The sequence below is a fragment of the Nerophis ophidion genome, linkage group LG14, assembly GCF_033978795.1.
Source record: "Nerophis ophidion isolate RoL-2023_Sa linkage group LG14, RoL_Noph_v1.0, whole genome shotgun sequence".
NCBI lineage: Eukaryota > Metazoa > Chordata > Actinopteri > Syngnathiformes > Syngnathidae > Nerophis > Nerophis ophidion.
In genome coordinates this window covers 49917319-49937011 of record NC_084624.1, presented here as the reverse complement: position 1 = coordinate 49937011, position 19693 = coordinate 49917319, and the positions used below count along the sequence as shown (strand labels likewise).

The following is a 19693-nucleotide window of genomic DNA, read 5'->3' as shown; positions in this document are numbered from 1 at the left end:
AAACACATATCATAGCTCCACCTACCTTGTTCTTGAGGGCCGTGCAACTGGCGTCACTCCTCAGTTCGTGCATACTAGCAATAAGAGTCCACTGGTTGGTCTCAGGTGTGTAGTACTCCGCAGTCTTTAGTCGTACTCGTCCATCATGACCTCCAATCGCGTAGATGCAACCATCTAGCACAGTGACACTCAAGTAGCAGCGGCGATGGTGCATGGGCGCCACTTCCTGCCAGGTGCGTGTGCTCAGGTCAAAGCGGCTGACGGTGTTGTAATGTTCCGCACCATCAAAGCCACCCAGGCAGTATATGCAGTCATTAAGAAAGGCGGCGCCGCAGTAAGAACGGGGCTGATCCATACTGTCGACCAGGTAGCCCCAACAGTTGGCGTGCACATCGTAGGCTTCGATGCGGTGTGCTGGATTGCGCCCGTTCCTACCACCGATCGCCATCAGGATGGTAGAGGGGAGGCGAGGACGGGCGATGATGTTGCAATATCCCGACACACAATTTGCTGTCATGTGGTTAATCACGCGGGTGGCAAACGTAACCATGTCCAGGCATTTGCCGCAGTTGAGCACCAGGTGATTGGTCAACACGTTGATGGCGATGAACTCTTGACTCGTCAGAGCTAGACGCACCTACACAGTTCCAAGAAGAAATTGTGACACAAATGTTGGGTATATGTCAGGTGACATCATACGCAAATACGGTATTAGCTTTCACTGTTATGCTGATGACACCCAACTCTACATGCCCCTAAAGCTGACCAACACGCCGGATTGTAGTCAGCTGGAGGCGTGTCTTAATGAAATTAAACAATGGATGTCCGCTAACTTTTTGCAACTCAACGCCAAAAAAACGGAAATGCTGATTATCGGTCCTGCTAGACACCGAACTCTATTTAATAATACAACTCTAACATTTGACAACCAAACAATTAAACAAGGCGACACGGTAAAGAATCTGGGTATTATCTTCGACCCAACTCTCTCCTTTGAGGCACACATTAAAAGCGTTACTAAAACGGCCTTCTTTCATCTCCGTAACATCGCTAAAATTCGCTCCATTCTGTCCACTAAAGACGCTGAGATCATTATCCATGCGTTTGTTACGTCTCGCCTCGACTACTGTAACGTATTATTTTCGGGTCTCCCCATGTCTAGCATTAAAAGATTACGGTTGGTACAAAATGCGGCTGCTAGACTTTTGACAAGAACAAGAAAGTTTGATCACATTACGCCTGTACTGGCTCACCTGCACTGACTTCCTGTGCACTTAAGATGTGACTTTAAGGTTTTACTACTTACGTATAAAATACTACATGGTCTAGCTCCATCTTATCTTGCCGATTGTATTGTACCATATGTCCCGGCAAGAAATCTGCGTTCAAAGGACTCCGGCTTATTAGTGATTCCCAAAGCCCAAAAAAAGTCTGCGGGCTATAGAGCATTTTCCGTTCGGGCTCCAGTACTCTGGAATGCCCTCCCGGTAACAGTTCGCGATGCCACCTCAGTAGAAGCATTTAAGTCTCACCTTAAAACTCATTTGTATACTCTAGCCTTTAAATAGACTCCGTTTTTAGACCAGTTGATCTGCCGTTTCTTTTCTTTTTCTTCTATGTCCCACTCTCCCGTGTGGAGGGGGTCCGGTCCGATCCGGTGGCCATGTACTGCTCGCCTGTGTATCGGCTGGGGACATCTCTGCGCTGCTGGTCCGCCTACGCTTGGGATGGTTTCCTGCTGGCTCCGCTGTGAACGGGACTCTCGCTGCTGTGTTGGATCCGCTTTGGACTGGACTCTCGCGACTGTGTTGTATCCATTGTGGATTGAACTTTCACAGTATCATGTTAGATCCGCTCGACATCCATTGCTTTCCTCCTCTCTAAGGTTCTCATAGTCATCATTGTCACCGACGTCCCACTGGGTCATTATTGTCACCGATGTCCCACTGGGTGTGAGTTTTCCTTGCCCTTATGTGGGCCTACCGAGGAGGTCGTGGTGGTTTGTGCAGCCCTTTGAGACACTAGTGATTTAGGGCTATATAAGTAAACATTGATTGATTGATTGATAAAGTGCTTGCTACTTTTTCAACAAACTAATAGACTCTTCTCTTAAAGCAGGGGTGTCCAAACTTTTTCCACTGAGGGCCGCACACTGAAAAATCAAAGCAGGCAAGGCCTATTTTGATATTTTTTTTAATTTTAAAAACCAATACAATATATGTATAAAAATATACATTTAGGTCTCCACTCAGTCCCCATAGGATTTTGGTCAAAAAAATATGTCATTATTCAGTATTATTATTTGTATCATTTTTCAAGTCAATCACGATCCGGGACTGTGCAATCAGTGGTTACATGCCAACTGGACAATGTTTACCATATTTATTTACATATTTAATCCACAATAAAAAGCCTGCACAGCATAGGAGGGAGGAAATACTGACTCCCACGCCCTCAGCACACTGGGAATCAGCATTACTCCTCTCTAGTCAGTTTTACTAGTCACTTCATACTTTTTATTGTCTCGTTCTTTTACATTGCCTCTTAGAGTGGTCTTAAGCCATATTGCATATTGTGTGTATTGTGTTGTTTCTGTATATTGTGTGGTTTCTTCTTTTTTTTAAAATGCAAAGCACCTCAGGGAAGCAACCTAAATTTTGTTGGACCTGTACCTGTACATGCACAATGACAATAAAGATCATTCATTCATTCATAAATCTCTAGATCAGGGGTCCCCCACGCGGTGCCCGCGGGCACCAAGTAGCCCGTAAGGACCAGATAAGTAGCCCGCTGGCCTGTTCTAAAAATAGCTCAAATAGCAGCACTTACCAGTGAGCTGCCTCTATTTTTTTATTTTTTTTTATTTACTAGCAAGCTGGTCTCGCTTTGCTCGACATTTTTAATTTTAAGAGAGACAAAACTCAAATAGAATTTGAAAATCCAAGAAAATATTTTAAAGACTTCGTCTTCACTTGTTTGAATAAATTAATTTATTTTTTTACTTTGCTTCTTATAACTTTCAGAAAGACAATTTTAGAGAAAAAATACAACCTTAAAAATTATTTTAGGATTTTTAAACACATATACATTTTTACCTTTTAAATTCCTTCCTCTTCTTTCCTGACAAATTCAAATTTAAAGCCCACCAGGCCCAACCAAACTTTTGGTGCCTTGTTGACACAGAAAAGTACAGTGTTGTATGCGCAGCAGCTATGAAGGTTGCAAGCCTGTTTGGTTCAACTTTGTGAATCAGCCTTTTCTGACATGAACTTCATCGAGAACAAACACAGAACACGCCTCACTGATGCACATCTGCAAGACTCACTCAGAGTTGCAATGTCAAGTTACACACCAGAGTACAACACACTAGTTAATAGCATGCAATGCCAGGCTTCCCACTAACTGACAAAGAAACAGATAACAGATTTGGTGTCCAGTTCAACGTGTGACACCATGTGAGCAGGTGTTCTCCAACCTGAACTTTATCAAAAACAAACATCTCACACGCCTCAGATGAGAGTTTACAATCCTGTGTGAAGATAAAGGTGACGTTATACAGCCCCGATGTGGACACGCTGTGCGCTGCGGTTCAGGAGCAGAAATCTCATTGACCACGTATCAGGGGTGTCGCCAGACAGATTTCACTGGGGCACGTGCCCCAGTAAAAATTTCACCAATAGAAAATAACGCTTCAGAGTTTTAAGTCTACATAACAGACAGCAGCGCACATACTACTTAGTATGGTAATTGATTTCTACTGTATTCACTCCACGTAACAATGAGCACATGGCTAATTAATATGGTAATTTATTCACGTGTGGATCGAGACTTCAGTTGAGAGAGAGAGAGAGGATGAGAATCACTGCGTGAGGTAGGTAACGTTAGCCAACAACAATTTGTTAATTAGATTATTTTGCTTTGACTCAAACTGTAACTCCTAGATGGATTTAAGAAAGTTATTCGCCCGCAGCAGGGAAGAAGCAGCGAGGAATGAGAGATGTAAGTGAAGTCCTAGGTAGCTAGGCAACATCATTGTCTTAAGTTGATGCTAAGTTAGCTAACGTTATTCCTTGTATCAAGACAAACATTCATTTGCTGTACGAGCTGTCGGGGGAATTTCCAATGAACATGAAACATAATGTTGGTTATTGTCTGCTGGTTCTGCATCAATGATGATTTGGAGTAAGCATGTGTGAGTTGAGTGCTTCTCAAATGGTTTATCTTCAGGAAGAAAAACATTTTTCCATATCATCGAGTCGTGAGCCAAATTTTTAAATCATTCAAGTTTATTTCACAGAAAAATAGCACAGTAGACTTGTCTTGTTAATCGGTGTGACTTTGACTAAAATAATCTTGATTTGTCACCAGAAAAATGTCTACAGCTAAAGCATCTGGTTTTGTTTCCAGAAAAAATAATAACATTTCTGTATTTGTTTTCAGAAAGATGGCTGAAAATATCGGGTTTTGTTGCCCAATTTAGATTTAAAAAAAATATATTTCCATGTCTGTCCTGAATCCTCCTCCAACTTGTTAGTCGGTTTGCCTTTTGCTAAAATACTCACTAATAGTCACTAGAAAAATGGCTAAAAATATCTGGTTTTGTTGCCACAATTTGATTTTTTTCTCCCTAAACTTTTATTTTTTTCATGCACACATCTGACTGCGACTCACTGAAAATGACACACAATCCACTTTTATGTCACGACCCAGCTGTTGGGAACCACTGGTCAACTGTATAACAGTTACTGTAATATTTCCATGTCTGTCCAGAGTGATTGACCACTTTGCAAAAATGAACACAAGACGTTACAGTTTTCTTCTCAGAAAATGATTCCCTGAACAGACACACAACAGTTGTTCATTTATTCTACTACTGTGGCTTTATTGTTTTGTGTATATTTATAGTTTTGTGTATCTGAAATAGGATTAGCCACATTGCCATACATGGAAATTAAATAATATAAAAGAACCCAGAGATGTAGGGGTGCTTTATTTTTTGTTTTACTTTTGTAGATGTTAAATTTGCAGATGATTACTGCAATATAAAATTCATTGCTCCTTCTTTTTGCTTTTACCAGTAGCAGTTTAGAAGTCTGGAGTAAAAAAGTGCACAAGTAGGTCAAATGCATTAGTTAATTTCCGGTGGTTAATCAAAGATCCATACAACATAATCTGATATGATTTCATAGTTTAAAGCACTATTTATGTATTTTTTATGATAAATAAGTGCTAAAAATGTTTTTGCTTGCGCACTTTGCACGCTCACATGAAATTTTTGTGCCCCAGGTGTGCCCCAGTAAAGTATTAGGTCTAGTGACGCCCTTGGCGGACCTTGAAGATGTTTCGCACCAGAAGGCCGTTCTTGCTCAGTTTCACAAATGGTGTGATATTAAAAACCTCCCCAAACCAGACAAACTTGTGTTCGAAACTTGGAACGTGCGTTATCCCCGACTTTTATGTGAGCATGAAAAAGTATGCAGTATGGAGTCCTGTCGATCTTTGGATCCACATATGCATCTGAGCAGGTGTTCTCCAACATGAACTTTATCAAAAACAAACATCGCACACGCCTCAGATGAGAGTTTACAATCCTGTGTGAAGATAAAGGTGACGTCTGTGCGCTGCGGTTCAGGAGCAGAAATCACATTGACCACGTATGATAAATATTTTAATTTCCTATAATTTTGCATATATTCACATTTTTTAATTGTTCAGTGAAATAAACATTATTTAGGTTGGCACAGGGGCGTCACTAGACCTAATACTGTACTGGGGCACACCTGGGGCACAAATAATTCATGTGAGCGTGCAAAGCGTGCAAGCAAAAACATTTTTAGCACTTATTTATCATAAAAAATACCTAAATAGTGCTTTAAGCTATGAAATCATATCAGATTATGTTGTATGGATATTTGATTAACCACCTGAAATTAACTAATGCATTTGGCCTACTTGTGCACTTTTTTACTCCAGACTTCTAAACTGCTACTGGTAAAAGCAAAAAGGAAGAGCAATGAATCTTTTTGAAATATTTATTGCAGTAATCATCTGCAAATTTAACATCTATAAAAGTAAAACAAAAAAATAAAGCACCCCTACATCTCTGGGTTCTTTTATATTATTTAATGTCCATTTATGGCAATGTGGCTAATCCTATTTGAGATACACAAAACTATAAAATATACACAAAACAATAAAGCCACAGTAGTAGAATAAATGAACAACTGTTGTGTGTCTGCTCAGGGAATCATTTTCTGAGAAGTAAACTGTAACGTCTCCTTTTCATTTTTGCAAAGTGGTCAATCACTCTGGACAGACATGGAAATATTACAGTAACTGTTATACAGTTGACCAGTGGTTCCCAACTGCTGGGTCGTGACATAAAAGTGGATTGTGTCATTTTCAGTGAGTCACAGTCAGACGTGTGCATGAAAAAGAAAAAAGTTTAGGGAGAAAAAAATCAAAATGTGGCAACAAAACCAGATATTTTTAGCCATTTTTCTTATGACTATTAGTGAGTATTTTAGCAAAAGGCAAACCGACTAACAAGTTGGAGGAGGACTCAGGACAGACATGGAAATATATTTTTTTCAAAATCTAATTGGGGCAACAAAACCCGATATTTTCAGCCATCTTTCTGGTAACAAATACAGAAATGTTAGTATTTTTTCTGGAAACAAAACCAGATGCTTTAGCTGTAGCCATTTTCCTGGTGACAAATCAAGATTATTTTAGTCAAAGTCGCACCGATTAACAAGACAAGTCTACTGTGCTATTTTTCTGTGAAATAAACTTGAATGATTTAAAAATTTGGCTCACGACTTGATGATATGGAAAAATGTTTTTCTTCCTGAAGATAAAGCATTTGAGAAGCACTCAACTCACACATGCTTACTCCAAATCATCATTGATGCAGAACCAGCAGACAATAACCAACATTATGTTTCATGTTCATTGGAAATTCCCCCGACAGCTCGTACAGCAAATGAATATGTTTGTCTTGATACAAGGAATAACGTTAGCTAACTTAGCATCAACTTAAGACAATGATGTTGCCTAGCTAGCTAGGACTTCACTTACATCTCTCATTCCTCGCTGCTTCTTCTCTGCTGCGGGCGAATTACTTTCTTAAATCCATCTAGGAGTTACAGTTTGAGTCAAATCAAAATCAAAATAATATAATTAACAAATTGTTGTTGGCTAACGTTACCTACCTCATGCAGTGATTCTCATCCACTCTCTCTCTCTCTCAACTGAAGTCTCGATCCACACGTGAATAAATTACCATATTAATTAGCCATGTGCTCATTGTTACGTGGAGTGAATACAGTAGCAATCAATCACCATACTAAGTAGTATGTGCGCTGTTGTCTATGTTATGTAGACTTAAAACTCTGAAGCGTTTTTTTTTTTATTGGTGAAATTTTTACTGGGGCACTGCAGCTCAACACTGGGGCATGTGCCCCAGTGAAATCTGTCTGGCGACGCCACTGGGTTGGCAGCTGATGCACGGCGCCAGTAAAAGGATGACTACACAGAGAGAGAGGACAGCATTTTTGGTTCTCTGCCAGGGGATAGTTTGGGTTCGGCGTTTTGTTTTTTCATTACTACAAGGAGGACTTAAATAGACATTAAGTATTTTACTTTACCTTCAACCCAACGTCTTTTTCGGAGTTAAAAACGTTCAAAACGATTCTGTATTCATTCAATACATAGGATTTCAGCAGGATCTACCCCAGTCTGCTGACATGCTAGCAGAGTAGTAGATTTAAAAAAAATGTTTTTATAATTGTAAAGGACAATGTTTTATCAACTGATTGCAATAATGTAAATTTGTTTTAAGTATTAAATGAACCAAAAATATGACTTACATTATCTTTGTGAAAACATTGGACACAGTGTGTTGTCAAGCTTATGAGATGCGATGCAAGTGTAAGCCACGGTGACACTATTGTTCTTTTATTTTTTATTTTTTATAAATGTCTAATGATAATGTCAATGAGGGATTTTTAATCACTGCTATGCTGAAATTATAACTAATATTGATACTGTTGTTGATAATATTCATTTTTGTTTCACTACTTTTGGTTTGTTATGTGTCGTGTTTGTGTCTCCTCTCAATTGCTCTGTTTATTGCAATTCTGAGTGTTGCTGGGTCAGGTTTGGTTTTTGAATTGGATTGCATTGTTATGGTATTGCTGTGTAGTGCATTGTTGGATTGATTAAAAAAAAAAAAATTACAACAAAAAAAATAAAAATAAAAAAGAGAATCGATTCTGAATCGCACAAGGTATTCGATTGGATTCCTATTCAAATCAATTTTTCCCACACCCCTAATATACAGGTATATGTATGTATGTGTGTGTGTATATATATATATATATATATATATATATATATACATATATATATATATATATATATACATATATATACATACATATACATATACATATATACATATACATACATATATATACATACATACATATACATATACATACATATATATACATATATACATATACATACATATATATATACATATATACATATACATACATATATATATACATATATATATATATACATATATATATATATATATATATATATATATATATATATATATATATATATATATATACATATGAATGTGTATATATATATACTCGGGGTTTCGGGAAAAAATCGATTCAATTTTTTTCAAATAATTATTTTTATATATATATATTTTTTTTAATCAATCCAACAACCAATACACAGCAATACCATAACAATGCAATCCAATTCCAAAACCAAACCCGACCCAGCAACACTCAGAACTGCAATAAACAGAGCAATTGAGAGGAGACACAAACACGACACATAACAAACCAAAAGTAGTGAAACAAACATGAATATTATCAACAACAGTATCAATATTAGCTATAATTTCAGCATAGCAGTGATTAAAAATCCCTCATTGACATTATCATTAGACATTTATAAAAATAAAAAAAAAGGACAATAGTGTCAGAGTGGCTTACACTTGCATCGCATCTCATAAGCTTGACAACACACCGTGTCCAATGTTTTCACAAAGATAAAATAAGTCATATTTTTGGTTCGTTTACTAGTTAAAACAAATTTACATTATTGCAATCAGTTGATAAAACATTGTCCTTTACAATTATAGAATTTTTTATTTTCAATTCTAGTACTTTGCTAGCATGTCAGCAGACTGGGGTAGATCCTGCTGAAATCCTATGTATTGAAGGAATACAGAATTTTTTTGAATCGGAAAAATATCGTTTTTGAATCGAGAATCGCATTGTATCGAAAAAAAATTGATATATTATCGAATCTCGACCCCAAGAACCGATATTGAATCGAATCGTGGGACACCCAAAGATTCGCAGCCCTAGTATATACATATGTATGAGTATACATTTATATGTGTGTGTGTGTGTGTGTATGTGTGTATACATATATATAAATATATATAAATGTATATTTAGATATATATGTATACATATATACATATATATATATATATATACATACATATATATGTGTAAATATACATATATATATACACACACACTTATATAAGTGTGTGTGTATATATATATGTATATATGTATATATACACATATATATGTATATATTTATATGTATACGCATATATATAATATGTATATATACACATACATATATATATATATAATATGTATATATACACATACGTATATATATATATGTTTGTGTATACACACACACATACATACAAACATATATATATATATATATATATATATATATATATAAAATATATGCTCAAATTCCGTTGTTCTTTGAACCTGTTCACTGTAATAATGGCAATAGAACTCTATTCTTTTCTATTGTTAGCCACCTCCTGCTAGCAGATTTTTACTATTCAGAACGATGAGAAGAGGAAAATATGTGTTTGTGGCTTGTAAAGATTGTGGATAATAGTCAACATTTTTTTTTTAAAGTACATTTTCCTCCAAGGTGGTACACTTCACGTCAGACTCACTGAGTCCTTCTTGACTTCATAAGAGTATAAATGATGCATAAGTGTTTCAGAAAGACAGTTAGCTTACTTTCTCCAAGAGCACTGCAATGTGTCCGCTGCGCTCTCCTGGAGCGTGTGCAATCCAGTGGAGGATGGCCTCATAAATGGTGTTTTCCTTTTTCACGATCAGGTCGTCTCTGTCGAGGATGTCACATAAGTCCTGCAAAGAGAGTTGCTGCAGCTCATCAGTGGTCGCGACCTCCTCAAAGCGATAAAGCATATATTCAAAGGCCTGGAGCTGAAGCTCCGGGGCGTAACAGTTCTTCGTTAACTGCCAGATGCCGATGCAGTTCTCCGGGCAGAGCTGCTCTGTTAGAAACGTGCAGCAGGTTTGAACAATGCCTCTCACGCTGAACTTATCAGCGGCTATCAACAAGTCTTGTACGTTGTCCTCTGTCACTGACACAGAGCCGGTGTATGCAAAATCAATGAAGAGCTGCATTAAGCGAGCGCTCAGGCCATGGATGACATAGACCTTCTGGTCCGGGGTTGACCACCGCAGAAAGAAGGCCCTGAACACCAGGACACAGAAACACAGAACATGAGTTCAACATCATTAAAGGCCTACTGAAATTTGATTTTCTTATTTAAACGGGGATAGCAGGTCCATTCTATGTGTCATACTTGATCATTTCGCGATATTGCCATATTTTTGCTGAAAGGGTTTAGTAAAGGACATCGACGTAAAGTTTGCAACTTTTGGTCGCTAATAAAGAAGCCTTGCCTGTACCGGAAGTAGCAGACGATGTGCGCGTGACATCACCGGTTGTGGAGCGCCTCACATCCTCATATTGTTTATAATCATGGCCACCAGCAGCGAGAGCGATTCGGATCGAGAAAGCGACGATTTCCCAATTAATTTGAGCGAGGATGAAAGATTTGGGGATGTGGAAAGTTAGAGTGAAGGGCTAGAAAAAAGAAAAAAAAAGGCGAGGGCAGTGGGAGCGATTCAGATGTTATTAGACACATTTACTAGGGTAATAATTCTTGTATCTGCTTATTGTGTTACTAGTGTTTTAGTGAGATTATATGGTACCTGAAAGTCGGAGGGGTGTGGCCACAGGTGTGGTGACCGCCAGTGTCTCTGAGGGAAGCCACGTTTCTCGACGAGGCAAAGCGAAGGAAGCCGTTGGGGCCAGGCTGAGCTTTTTTTCCCCCTCCTCGACGGTGAAGCATCCCACGTTCGGGGGCAGCCGGTCGGAGGAGGCAAGACAGCAGCTGCCACTTCGACAGGTGCACGAGGAATGACGCAAGCTCCGCTCATGTCTACGGTAAGAGCCGACTTATTTCCACAATTTTCTCACCGAAGCCTGCCGTTTGACATGTTCATCTTTCAGTAATGTAAACAAAGAAATACTGGCTGTGTTTGTGTTGCTAAAGGCGGCCGCAATACACCGCTTCCCACCTACATCTTTCTTCTTTGACGTCTCCATTATTCATTGAACAAATTGCAAAATATTCAGCAACACAGATGTCCATAATACTGTAGAATTATGCGATGAAAAGAGACGACAGAGCTGGACCAAAATTTCCTCTACAATGCGTGACGTCACGCGCACGCGTCATCAAACCGCGACGTGTTAGCATGGTAGCTTAAGCGCGAAATTTAAAATTGCAATTTAGTAAACTAAACCGGCAGTATTGGCATGTGTTGCAATGTTAATATTTTATCATTGATATATAAACTATCAGACTGCGTGATCGGTAGTAGTGGGTTTCAGTAGGCCTTTAAAAGCCGGCAGGGAATCTATACTCACCCAAAGTATGGGCTGCAATTGTAAAGGATAACCTTATGGACGTGAAATTCAACTTTTTCCACTATGATGACGGCGTCGGTGAGTTCTCCTGATAGGCGTAGTTCATTGTACACAAAGCCAGACTTGTATGAAAACTGACCATCGTAACTCATCTTGAATTTGTTGCCATTTCTTAACACTTTAGGCAGAAGCCTAAAGTGTAAGCAGGAGTCACAATAACATAGGGGAGGGAGGAAGGGGAGGGCGCTCCTGCGATTACATCATTCTGTGTCAAAAGCCATCTTGCCATCAGGGGCTACATCATCGGCGTCATCAAAGCGCGATCGCTTTAGAATTAAAGATAACATCACTAGGTTCGCTTTTTATTCTCGTAAACCCGAGTATCGCTTTTCCAATTCTTGTAAACACTGAAAATCAGTGCTGCCAAGTCTGCCTATTTTAAGCAAATTTATTTTTATTTTTTTAAATGTTTTTCTAAAGTTACAAATTTCGCAGGTTGCCGTGTTTTGAACTTGTTTATAAATACACTGCAAAAACTGAAATCTAACTAAGATTAAAGGCCTACTGAAATGAGATTTTCTTATTTAAACGGGGACAGCAGGTCCATTCTATGTGTCATACTTGACCATTTCGCGATATCGCCATATTTTTGCTGAAAGGATTTAGTAGAGAACATCCATAATAAAGTTCGCAACTTTTGGTCACTAATAAAAAAGCCTTGCCTTTACCGGAAGTAGCAGACGATGTGCGCATGACGTCACGGGTTGTGGAGCTCCTCACATCCTCACATTGTTTATAATCATAGCCTCCAGCAGCAAGAGCTATTCGGACCGAGAAAGCGACGATTTCCCCATTAATTTGAGCGAGGATGAAATATTCGTGGATGAGGAAAGTTAGAGTGAGGCACTAAAAATTAAAAAAAATTAAAATTAAATAAAAGAAAAAGCGACGGCTCCAGGCAGTGGGTGCGTTTCAGATGTAATTAGACACATTTACTAGGATAATTCTGGAAAATCCCTTATCTGCTTATTGTGTTAATAGCATTTTAGTGAGATTATATCAATAAATCAATCAATCAATGTTTATTTATATTGCCCTAAATCACAAATGTCTCAAAGGACTGTACAAACCACTACGACATCCTCGGAAGAACCCACTTAAGGGCAAGGAAAACTCACACCCAGTGGGCAAGGAGAATTCACACCCAGTGGGACGCTAGTGACAATGATGACTATGAAAACCTTGGAGAGGACCTCAAATGTGGGCAACCCCCCCCCCCCCCCCCCCTCTAGGGGAGCGAAAGCAATTGATGTCGAGCGGGTCTAACATGATACTGTAAAAGTTCAATCCATAGTGGCTCCAACACAGCCGCGAGAGTTCAGTTCAAAGCGGATCCAAGACAGCAACGAGAGTCGCGTCCACAGGAAACCCTCCCAAGCGGAGTCGGATCAGCATCGTAGAGATGTCCCCAACCGATACACAGGCGAGCGGTCCATCCTGGGTCCCGACGAGCGGTCATACTGTCATACCTGAAAGTCGGCTGGCTGCGGTGAACGCCAGTGTCTCTGAGAGAAGCCGAGGAGCCAAGATCACAGCTGCCTTTTTGACAGCTACAGGAGGAGGTCCCATAATCCAATGAAGTCTCCGGTAAGAGCCGACTTAATATCACAATTTTCCCATCCAAAATCTTGCCGGTTGACGTAGAGAAACATGTTCGCTTGACCGCTCTGTGTTAAAGCTTCACAACAAACAGAGAAACACCGGCTGTGTTTCGGTTGCTAAAGGCAGCTGCAATTCACGGCTTTCCACCAACAGCTTTCTTTTTTGACGTCTCCATTATTAATTGAACAAATTGCAAAAGATTCAGCAACACAGATGTTCAAATTACTGTGTAATTATGCGATGAAAAGAGACGACTTTTAGCTGTAAGTGGTGCTGGGCTAATAGGTCCGCTACAACCCGGGACGTTACAAACACGCGTCATCATTCCGCGATGTTTTCAACAAGAAACTCCGCGGGAAATTTAAAATTGCAATTTAGTAAACTAAAAAGGCCATATTGGCATGTGTTGCAATGTTAATATTTCATCATTGATATATAAACTATCAGACTGGGTGGTGGGTAGTAGTGGGTTTCAGTAGGCCTTTAAATATCTCAAATAAGGGTGATATTTGTTTATTTTCTGTCTGATAAGATAATTCTTCTCACTAAGCAGATTTTCTGTTAGAGACTTTTACTTGTTTTAAGCGTTTTGGTCCTAAATGATCTCAGTGAGATATTAGAGCTTGTAGCTGAGATTTGATGACCTATATTGTGTAAAACATGCTTGAAACTAGAATATCAACTGTTGCAAAGCTGTGTCATCAACACTCACAAGTGTAAAACTACTTTTTTAAAGTACCGTATTTTTCGGACTATAAGTCGCAGTTTTTTTGCATAGTTTGGTGCGACTTATAATCAGGGGCGACTTATGTGTGAAAGTATTAACACATTACCGTAAAATATCAAATAATATTATTTAGCTCTTTCGCGTAAAACTAGACGTATAAGATTTAATGGGATTTAGCGATTAGGAGTGACAGATTGTTTGGTAAACATATAGCATGTTCTATATGTTATAGTTATTTGAATGACTCTTACCATAATATGTTAGGTTAACATACCAGGCACCTTCTCAGTTGGTTATTTCATTATCCATGCGTTTGTTACGTCTCGCCTCGACTACTGTAACGTATTATTTTCGGGTCTCCCCATGTCTAGCATTAAAAGATTACAGTTGGTACAAAATGCGGCTGCTAGACTTTTGACAAGAACAAGAAAGTTTGATCACATTACGCCTGTACTGGCTCACCTGCACTGGCTTCCTGTGCACTTAAGATGTGACTTTAAGGTTTTACTACTTACGTATAAAATACTACACGGTCTAGCTCCATCCTATCTTGCCGATTGTATTGTACCATATGTCCCGGCAAGAAATCTGCGTTCAAAGGACTCCGGCTTGTTAGTGATTCCCAAAGCCCAAAAAAAGTCTGCGGGCTATAGAGCGTTTTCCGTTCGGGCTCCAGTACTCTGGAATGCCCTCCCGGTAACAGTTCGAGATGCCACCTCAGTAGAAGCATTTAAGTCTCACCTTAAAACTCATTTGTATACTCTAGCCTTTAAATAGACTCCCTTTTTAGACCAGTTGATCTGCTGTTTCTTTTCTTTTTCTTCTATGTCCCACTCTCCCCTGTGGAGGGGGTCCGGTCCGATCCGGTGGCCATGTACTGCTTGCCTGTGTATCGGCTGGGGACATCTCTGCGCTGCTGATCCGCCTCCGCTTGGGATGGTTTCCTGCTGGCTCCGCTGTGAACGGGACTCTCGCTGCTGTGTTGGATCCGCTTTGGACTGGACTCTCGCGACTGTGTTGGATCCATTGTGGATTGAACTTTCACAGTATCATGTTAGACCCGCTCGACATCCATTGCTTTCCTCCTCTCCAAGGTTCTCATAGTCATCATTGTCACCGACGTCCCACTGGGTCATTATTGTCACCGATGTCCCACTGGGTGTGAGTTTTCCTTGCCCTTATGTGGGCCTACCGAGGATGTCGTGGTGGTTTGTGCAGCCCTTTGAGACACTAGTGATTTAGGGCTATATAAGTAAACATTGATTGATTGATTGATTGATTATTTATGCCTCATATAACGTACACTTATTCAGCCTGTTGTTCACTATTCTTTATTTATTTTAAATTGCCTTTCAAATGTCTATGCTTGGTGTTGGGTTTTATAAAAAAAAATTCCACAAAAAATGCGACTTATACTCCAGTGCGACTTATATATATTTTTGTCCTTTATCATGCATTTTTGGCAGGTGCGGCTTATACTCCGGAGCGATTTATACTCCGAAAAATACGGTAATACGTTTTTATTTCAAGCATGGAAAAAAAAAATCATGATTTTGACACAATTGGGTCTCATAATTAAAAGAGATGACAGCCAAATGGACTTTGCTGTTTTATTTTCAACGAAACAATAGAAAAGATGTACTCATATAGTTGTACAGTTGGCACAGTACAGTTAATATTTAAACATTTAACATTTCAAACAATTTTGAACAGAAATAGTTCATGCACATTCGGATAAATTCCTCAGAATTACAATTTTAAAAAATTTGGCCTGGCTGTATATACAGGTATGCGCACTAATTGACTGAAAGAGCACGCACTTGGCGTGACGATGTCATGTTGTCAATGGAAAAATGCATTTTTAGACCATATGATTCGTCTGAACGGCTGGAAAACTCAGAGAATAACAAGCGGTTCCCTTGTTGCCTTTCCATTAAGAACAATATTTTTTAGTATAAGTTTGCTGGTTTTAAGAAATGTCATGTGAAGCGCATATCATTATGTCAAGATAATGGCACTAGCATTTACGAATTTAATAATATTTTTCAACATACTGAGCAAATGTCACACAAGGACTTGGACTAGGGTTGTTTCTTCGACGCAGAAGGAATTACGAACGAGCCAGACGTGAACGTGAGTACATTTTATTATACTACTAACACAAACAAACTACAAAGGCACAAAGCAAAGAAAGGCGCGCACGAGGGCGGGAAACAAACTTGGCTAATGAAAAAACAAGACTAGCATAAATGCTGCAAACTACAAACATGAAAAGAAAATACTTGCACTGAGGCATGAATACAAAACTTACTTGGCGTGGACACAAATGAACAGCAAGGCATGAAGCAGTTAATACGGGATGTGTAGGTACAGGAAATGTGGGAAAATTGAAGTTGCCAGGCCAACTACCTGGCAGTGTTAATTTTGACAGCAAAATTTGATTTAGTTTGAGTCATAGTCTTTCGACTAAAATGTAATTTAGTTTTAGTCATCCATCCATCCCATCCATTTTCTACCGCTTATTCCCTTTTGGGGTCGCTGGCGCCTATCTCAGCTACAATCGGGCAGAAGGCGGGGTACACCCTGGATAAGTTGCCACCTCATCGCAGGGCCAACACAGATAAACAGACAACATTCACACACTAGGGCCAATTTAGTGTTGCCAATCAACCTATCCCCAGGTGCATGTCTTTGTTTTAGTCATAATTTAGTTATTTAAATTGTTTTAGTTTTAGTCTAGTTTTAGTTGACGAAATATCATAAGATTATAGTCAACGAATTGTATTGTACCATATGTCCCGGCAAGAAATCTGCGTTCAAAGGACTCCGGCTTGTTAGTGATTCCCAAAGCCCAAAAAAAGTCTGCGGGCTATAGAGCGTTTTCCGTTCGGGCTCCAGTACTCTGGAATGCCCTCCCGGTAACAGTTCGAGATGCTACCTCAGTAGAAGCATTTAAGTCTCACCTTAAAACTCATTTGTATACTCTAGCCTTTAAATAGACTCCCTTTTTAGACCAGTTGATCTGCTGTTTCTTTTATTTTTCTTCTATGTCCCACTCTCCCCTGTGGAGGGGGTCCGGTCCAATCCGGTGGCCATGTACTGCTTGCCTGTGTATCGGCTGGGGACATCTCTGCGCTGCTGATCCGCCTCCGCTTGGGATGGTTTCCTGCTGGCTCCTCTGTGAACGGGACTCTCGCTGCTGTGTTGGATCCGCTTTGGACTGGACTCTCGCGACTGTGTTGGATCCATTGTGGATTGAACTTTCACAGTATCATGTTAGACCCGCTCGACATCCATTGCTTTCCTCCTCTCTAAGGTTCTCATAGTCATCATTGTCACCGACGTCCCACTGGGTGTGAGTTTTCCTTGCCCTTATGTGGGCCTACCGAGGATGTCGTAGTGGTTTGTGCAGCCCTTTGAGACACTAGTGATTTAGGGCTATATAAGTAAACATTGATTGATTGAACGAAAACTACAGTAGATCTAGTCGACTAAAGCAGTGGTCCCGAACCTTTTTTTTTTTATCCGTGGACCGGTCAACGCTTAATAATTTTTCCCGCGGCCTGGGGGGGGTCCTTTTTTTTTTTTTTTTTTCTTCTTTGTCATGAAAAAGGGAGGTTTTTGTGGTTGGTGCACTAATTGTAAGTGTATATTGTGTGTTTTTATGTTGATTTAATAAAAAATAAAAATACATTAAAAAAAAAAAAAAATTATAAAAAAATTCGGTGTTTGGGGACCACTGGACTAAAGGACAATACGTAAACTTTCCCTTCAATTTCTGAAAGTCAAAGCAAAACAGCGGAAAAATCACCGATACAAGTCGTATTTTGATGAAAATCATGTCTCAAATTTAGTATTTCACGAGTAAACCGTGTAATAAACGGGATTACGTCGAGTGAGTTTGTATGTTGTGGAAAATGCTTACCTGTGTGTGGATTTCGGGGTGATTCGACTGTAAATGTCGCTTCAAGTTTGTTGTGTTTTTCGAGCTGCATTTCTTACACTGCGTCTTGTTATCTCTGACGTCAAATATAAAATGTCCCCATATGTCCTCTCTCCTCTTCCTCCCCGGTGCTGACATGTTGTCTTCTGCAGCTCATTCCCGGGTCAGTCTCAAACGCAAGCTACGTTTACGTAACTTCCTTATCACGTCGCTCTGATTGGTTCTCTTCCCAACTCCTCCCGCCTTTTCTTAACGAAATGAGTTCCGATTGGATCTCGTCTCTGGCAGACATTTTGGTCTCGTTTTTATTCGTTGACGAATATGTCAATACACCTCGTCTTCGTCTTTTTTTTTTATTTTTTATTTTTTTATAAGGGTTTATTTATAAATTTCAACAATTACAAACAGTAAGACGAACAACAATATACAACATTATAAAACATAATGAAAACAGTACAAAACAGCGCCAGGGGGTTGTAAGTTCAAAATAATAAAAAAAGAATACAAACATATATATATAAATAATAAACAAAATGCATCAAACAACTTAAATTTGGAACACAGCATCATCGTTTTCACAGCTTTTTTGTTGTTAGAGGTAGAGAGTGTTTTAATGTAAAGTTCCAGATCTTTTTTAAAGGCACAAAAGATAGGACGGGTATTAAGAAACTTACATTTATGAATATAAAACTTAGCTAATAAAATAATGAGGTTGCAAAGGTAGAATTCCTTTTCAAATTTTTGTTCATACAGTGTAAAACCAAAAATCACATCTTTAAAGTAAAGCACAAATTTGTCATAAATATTGTCCAGGATGAAGCGACAGATGCCCTGCCATAGTGATCGAGTGTTTTCACAAGTCCAAAGTCCACGTAAATTATTTTTTATTTAGTTATTGTCTCGTTTTAGTCAGTAAAAAAAAGGTGGTTGACGATAACTATGACGCAAATTTTTCGTCAACAAAATTAACACTGCTACCTGGTAACTCTGGTTTAAATAATAACTGTGATCATTACTAACAGGTGTGAGGGCTGAAGACAGGGGCGTGACTTGAGGGCAAGGTGAAAATCAATGAGTTGGCATGGAGACGAAAACAAACCAGGAAGTGCAAAAACAGAACTGAGTGTCCAAAAAAACATGACCAAACATGACAAAAACAAAACAAGATTCATAGGCGTGACAGCAAAAAGGTTACATTTTGTTTTCTACCAAGAAAAGTGCACTTGTTAATAGTGAGAATATACTTATTTTAAGGTATTTTGGAGTTCATGGAAGTTAGCTAATTTTACTTGTTTTTACTGTTCTATTGGGAGATGATTAATATATATCCTTTTGGTGTTCAGTTAAAGTTAAAGTACCAATGATTGTCACACATACACTAGGTGTGGTAAAATTTGTCCTCTGCATTTGACCCATCCTCTTGATCACCCCCCGGGATGGTGAAGGGAGCAGTGAGCGGCAGAGGTGCCGCGCCCGGGAATTATTTTGATGATTTAACCCCCAATTCCAACCCTTGATGCTGAGTA

General features: G+C 39.1%; 1 protein-coding gene across 4 annotated transcripts in view; it reads right to left on the bottom strand.

Annotated features, from left to right (window-relative positions):
- Positions 1–18320, bottom strand: part of LOC133568806 (kelch-like protein 10) — a 33490-nt gene extending 15170 nt beyond the window's left edge. For 3 of the 4 annotated variants that reach the window (XM_061920957.1, XM_061920956.1, XM_061920954.1), the window contains exons 1-3: positions 18150–18287; positions 10107–10590; positions 26–637 (exon numbers count right to left, since the gene is read on the bottom strand). In XM_061920957.1, the coding sequence (XP_061776941.1) occupies positions 26–637; positions 10107–10520 (1026 nt within the window). In that variant the 5' untranslated portion in view covers positions 10521–10590; positions 18150–18287. Of the gene's footprint in view, positions 1–25; positions 638–10106; positions 10591–18149 lie in introns of all 4 variants that reach the window. The other variant, XM_061920955.1, reaches the window with a different exon arrangement.
- Positions 18321–19693: the final 1373 nt, after the last annotated feature.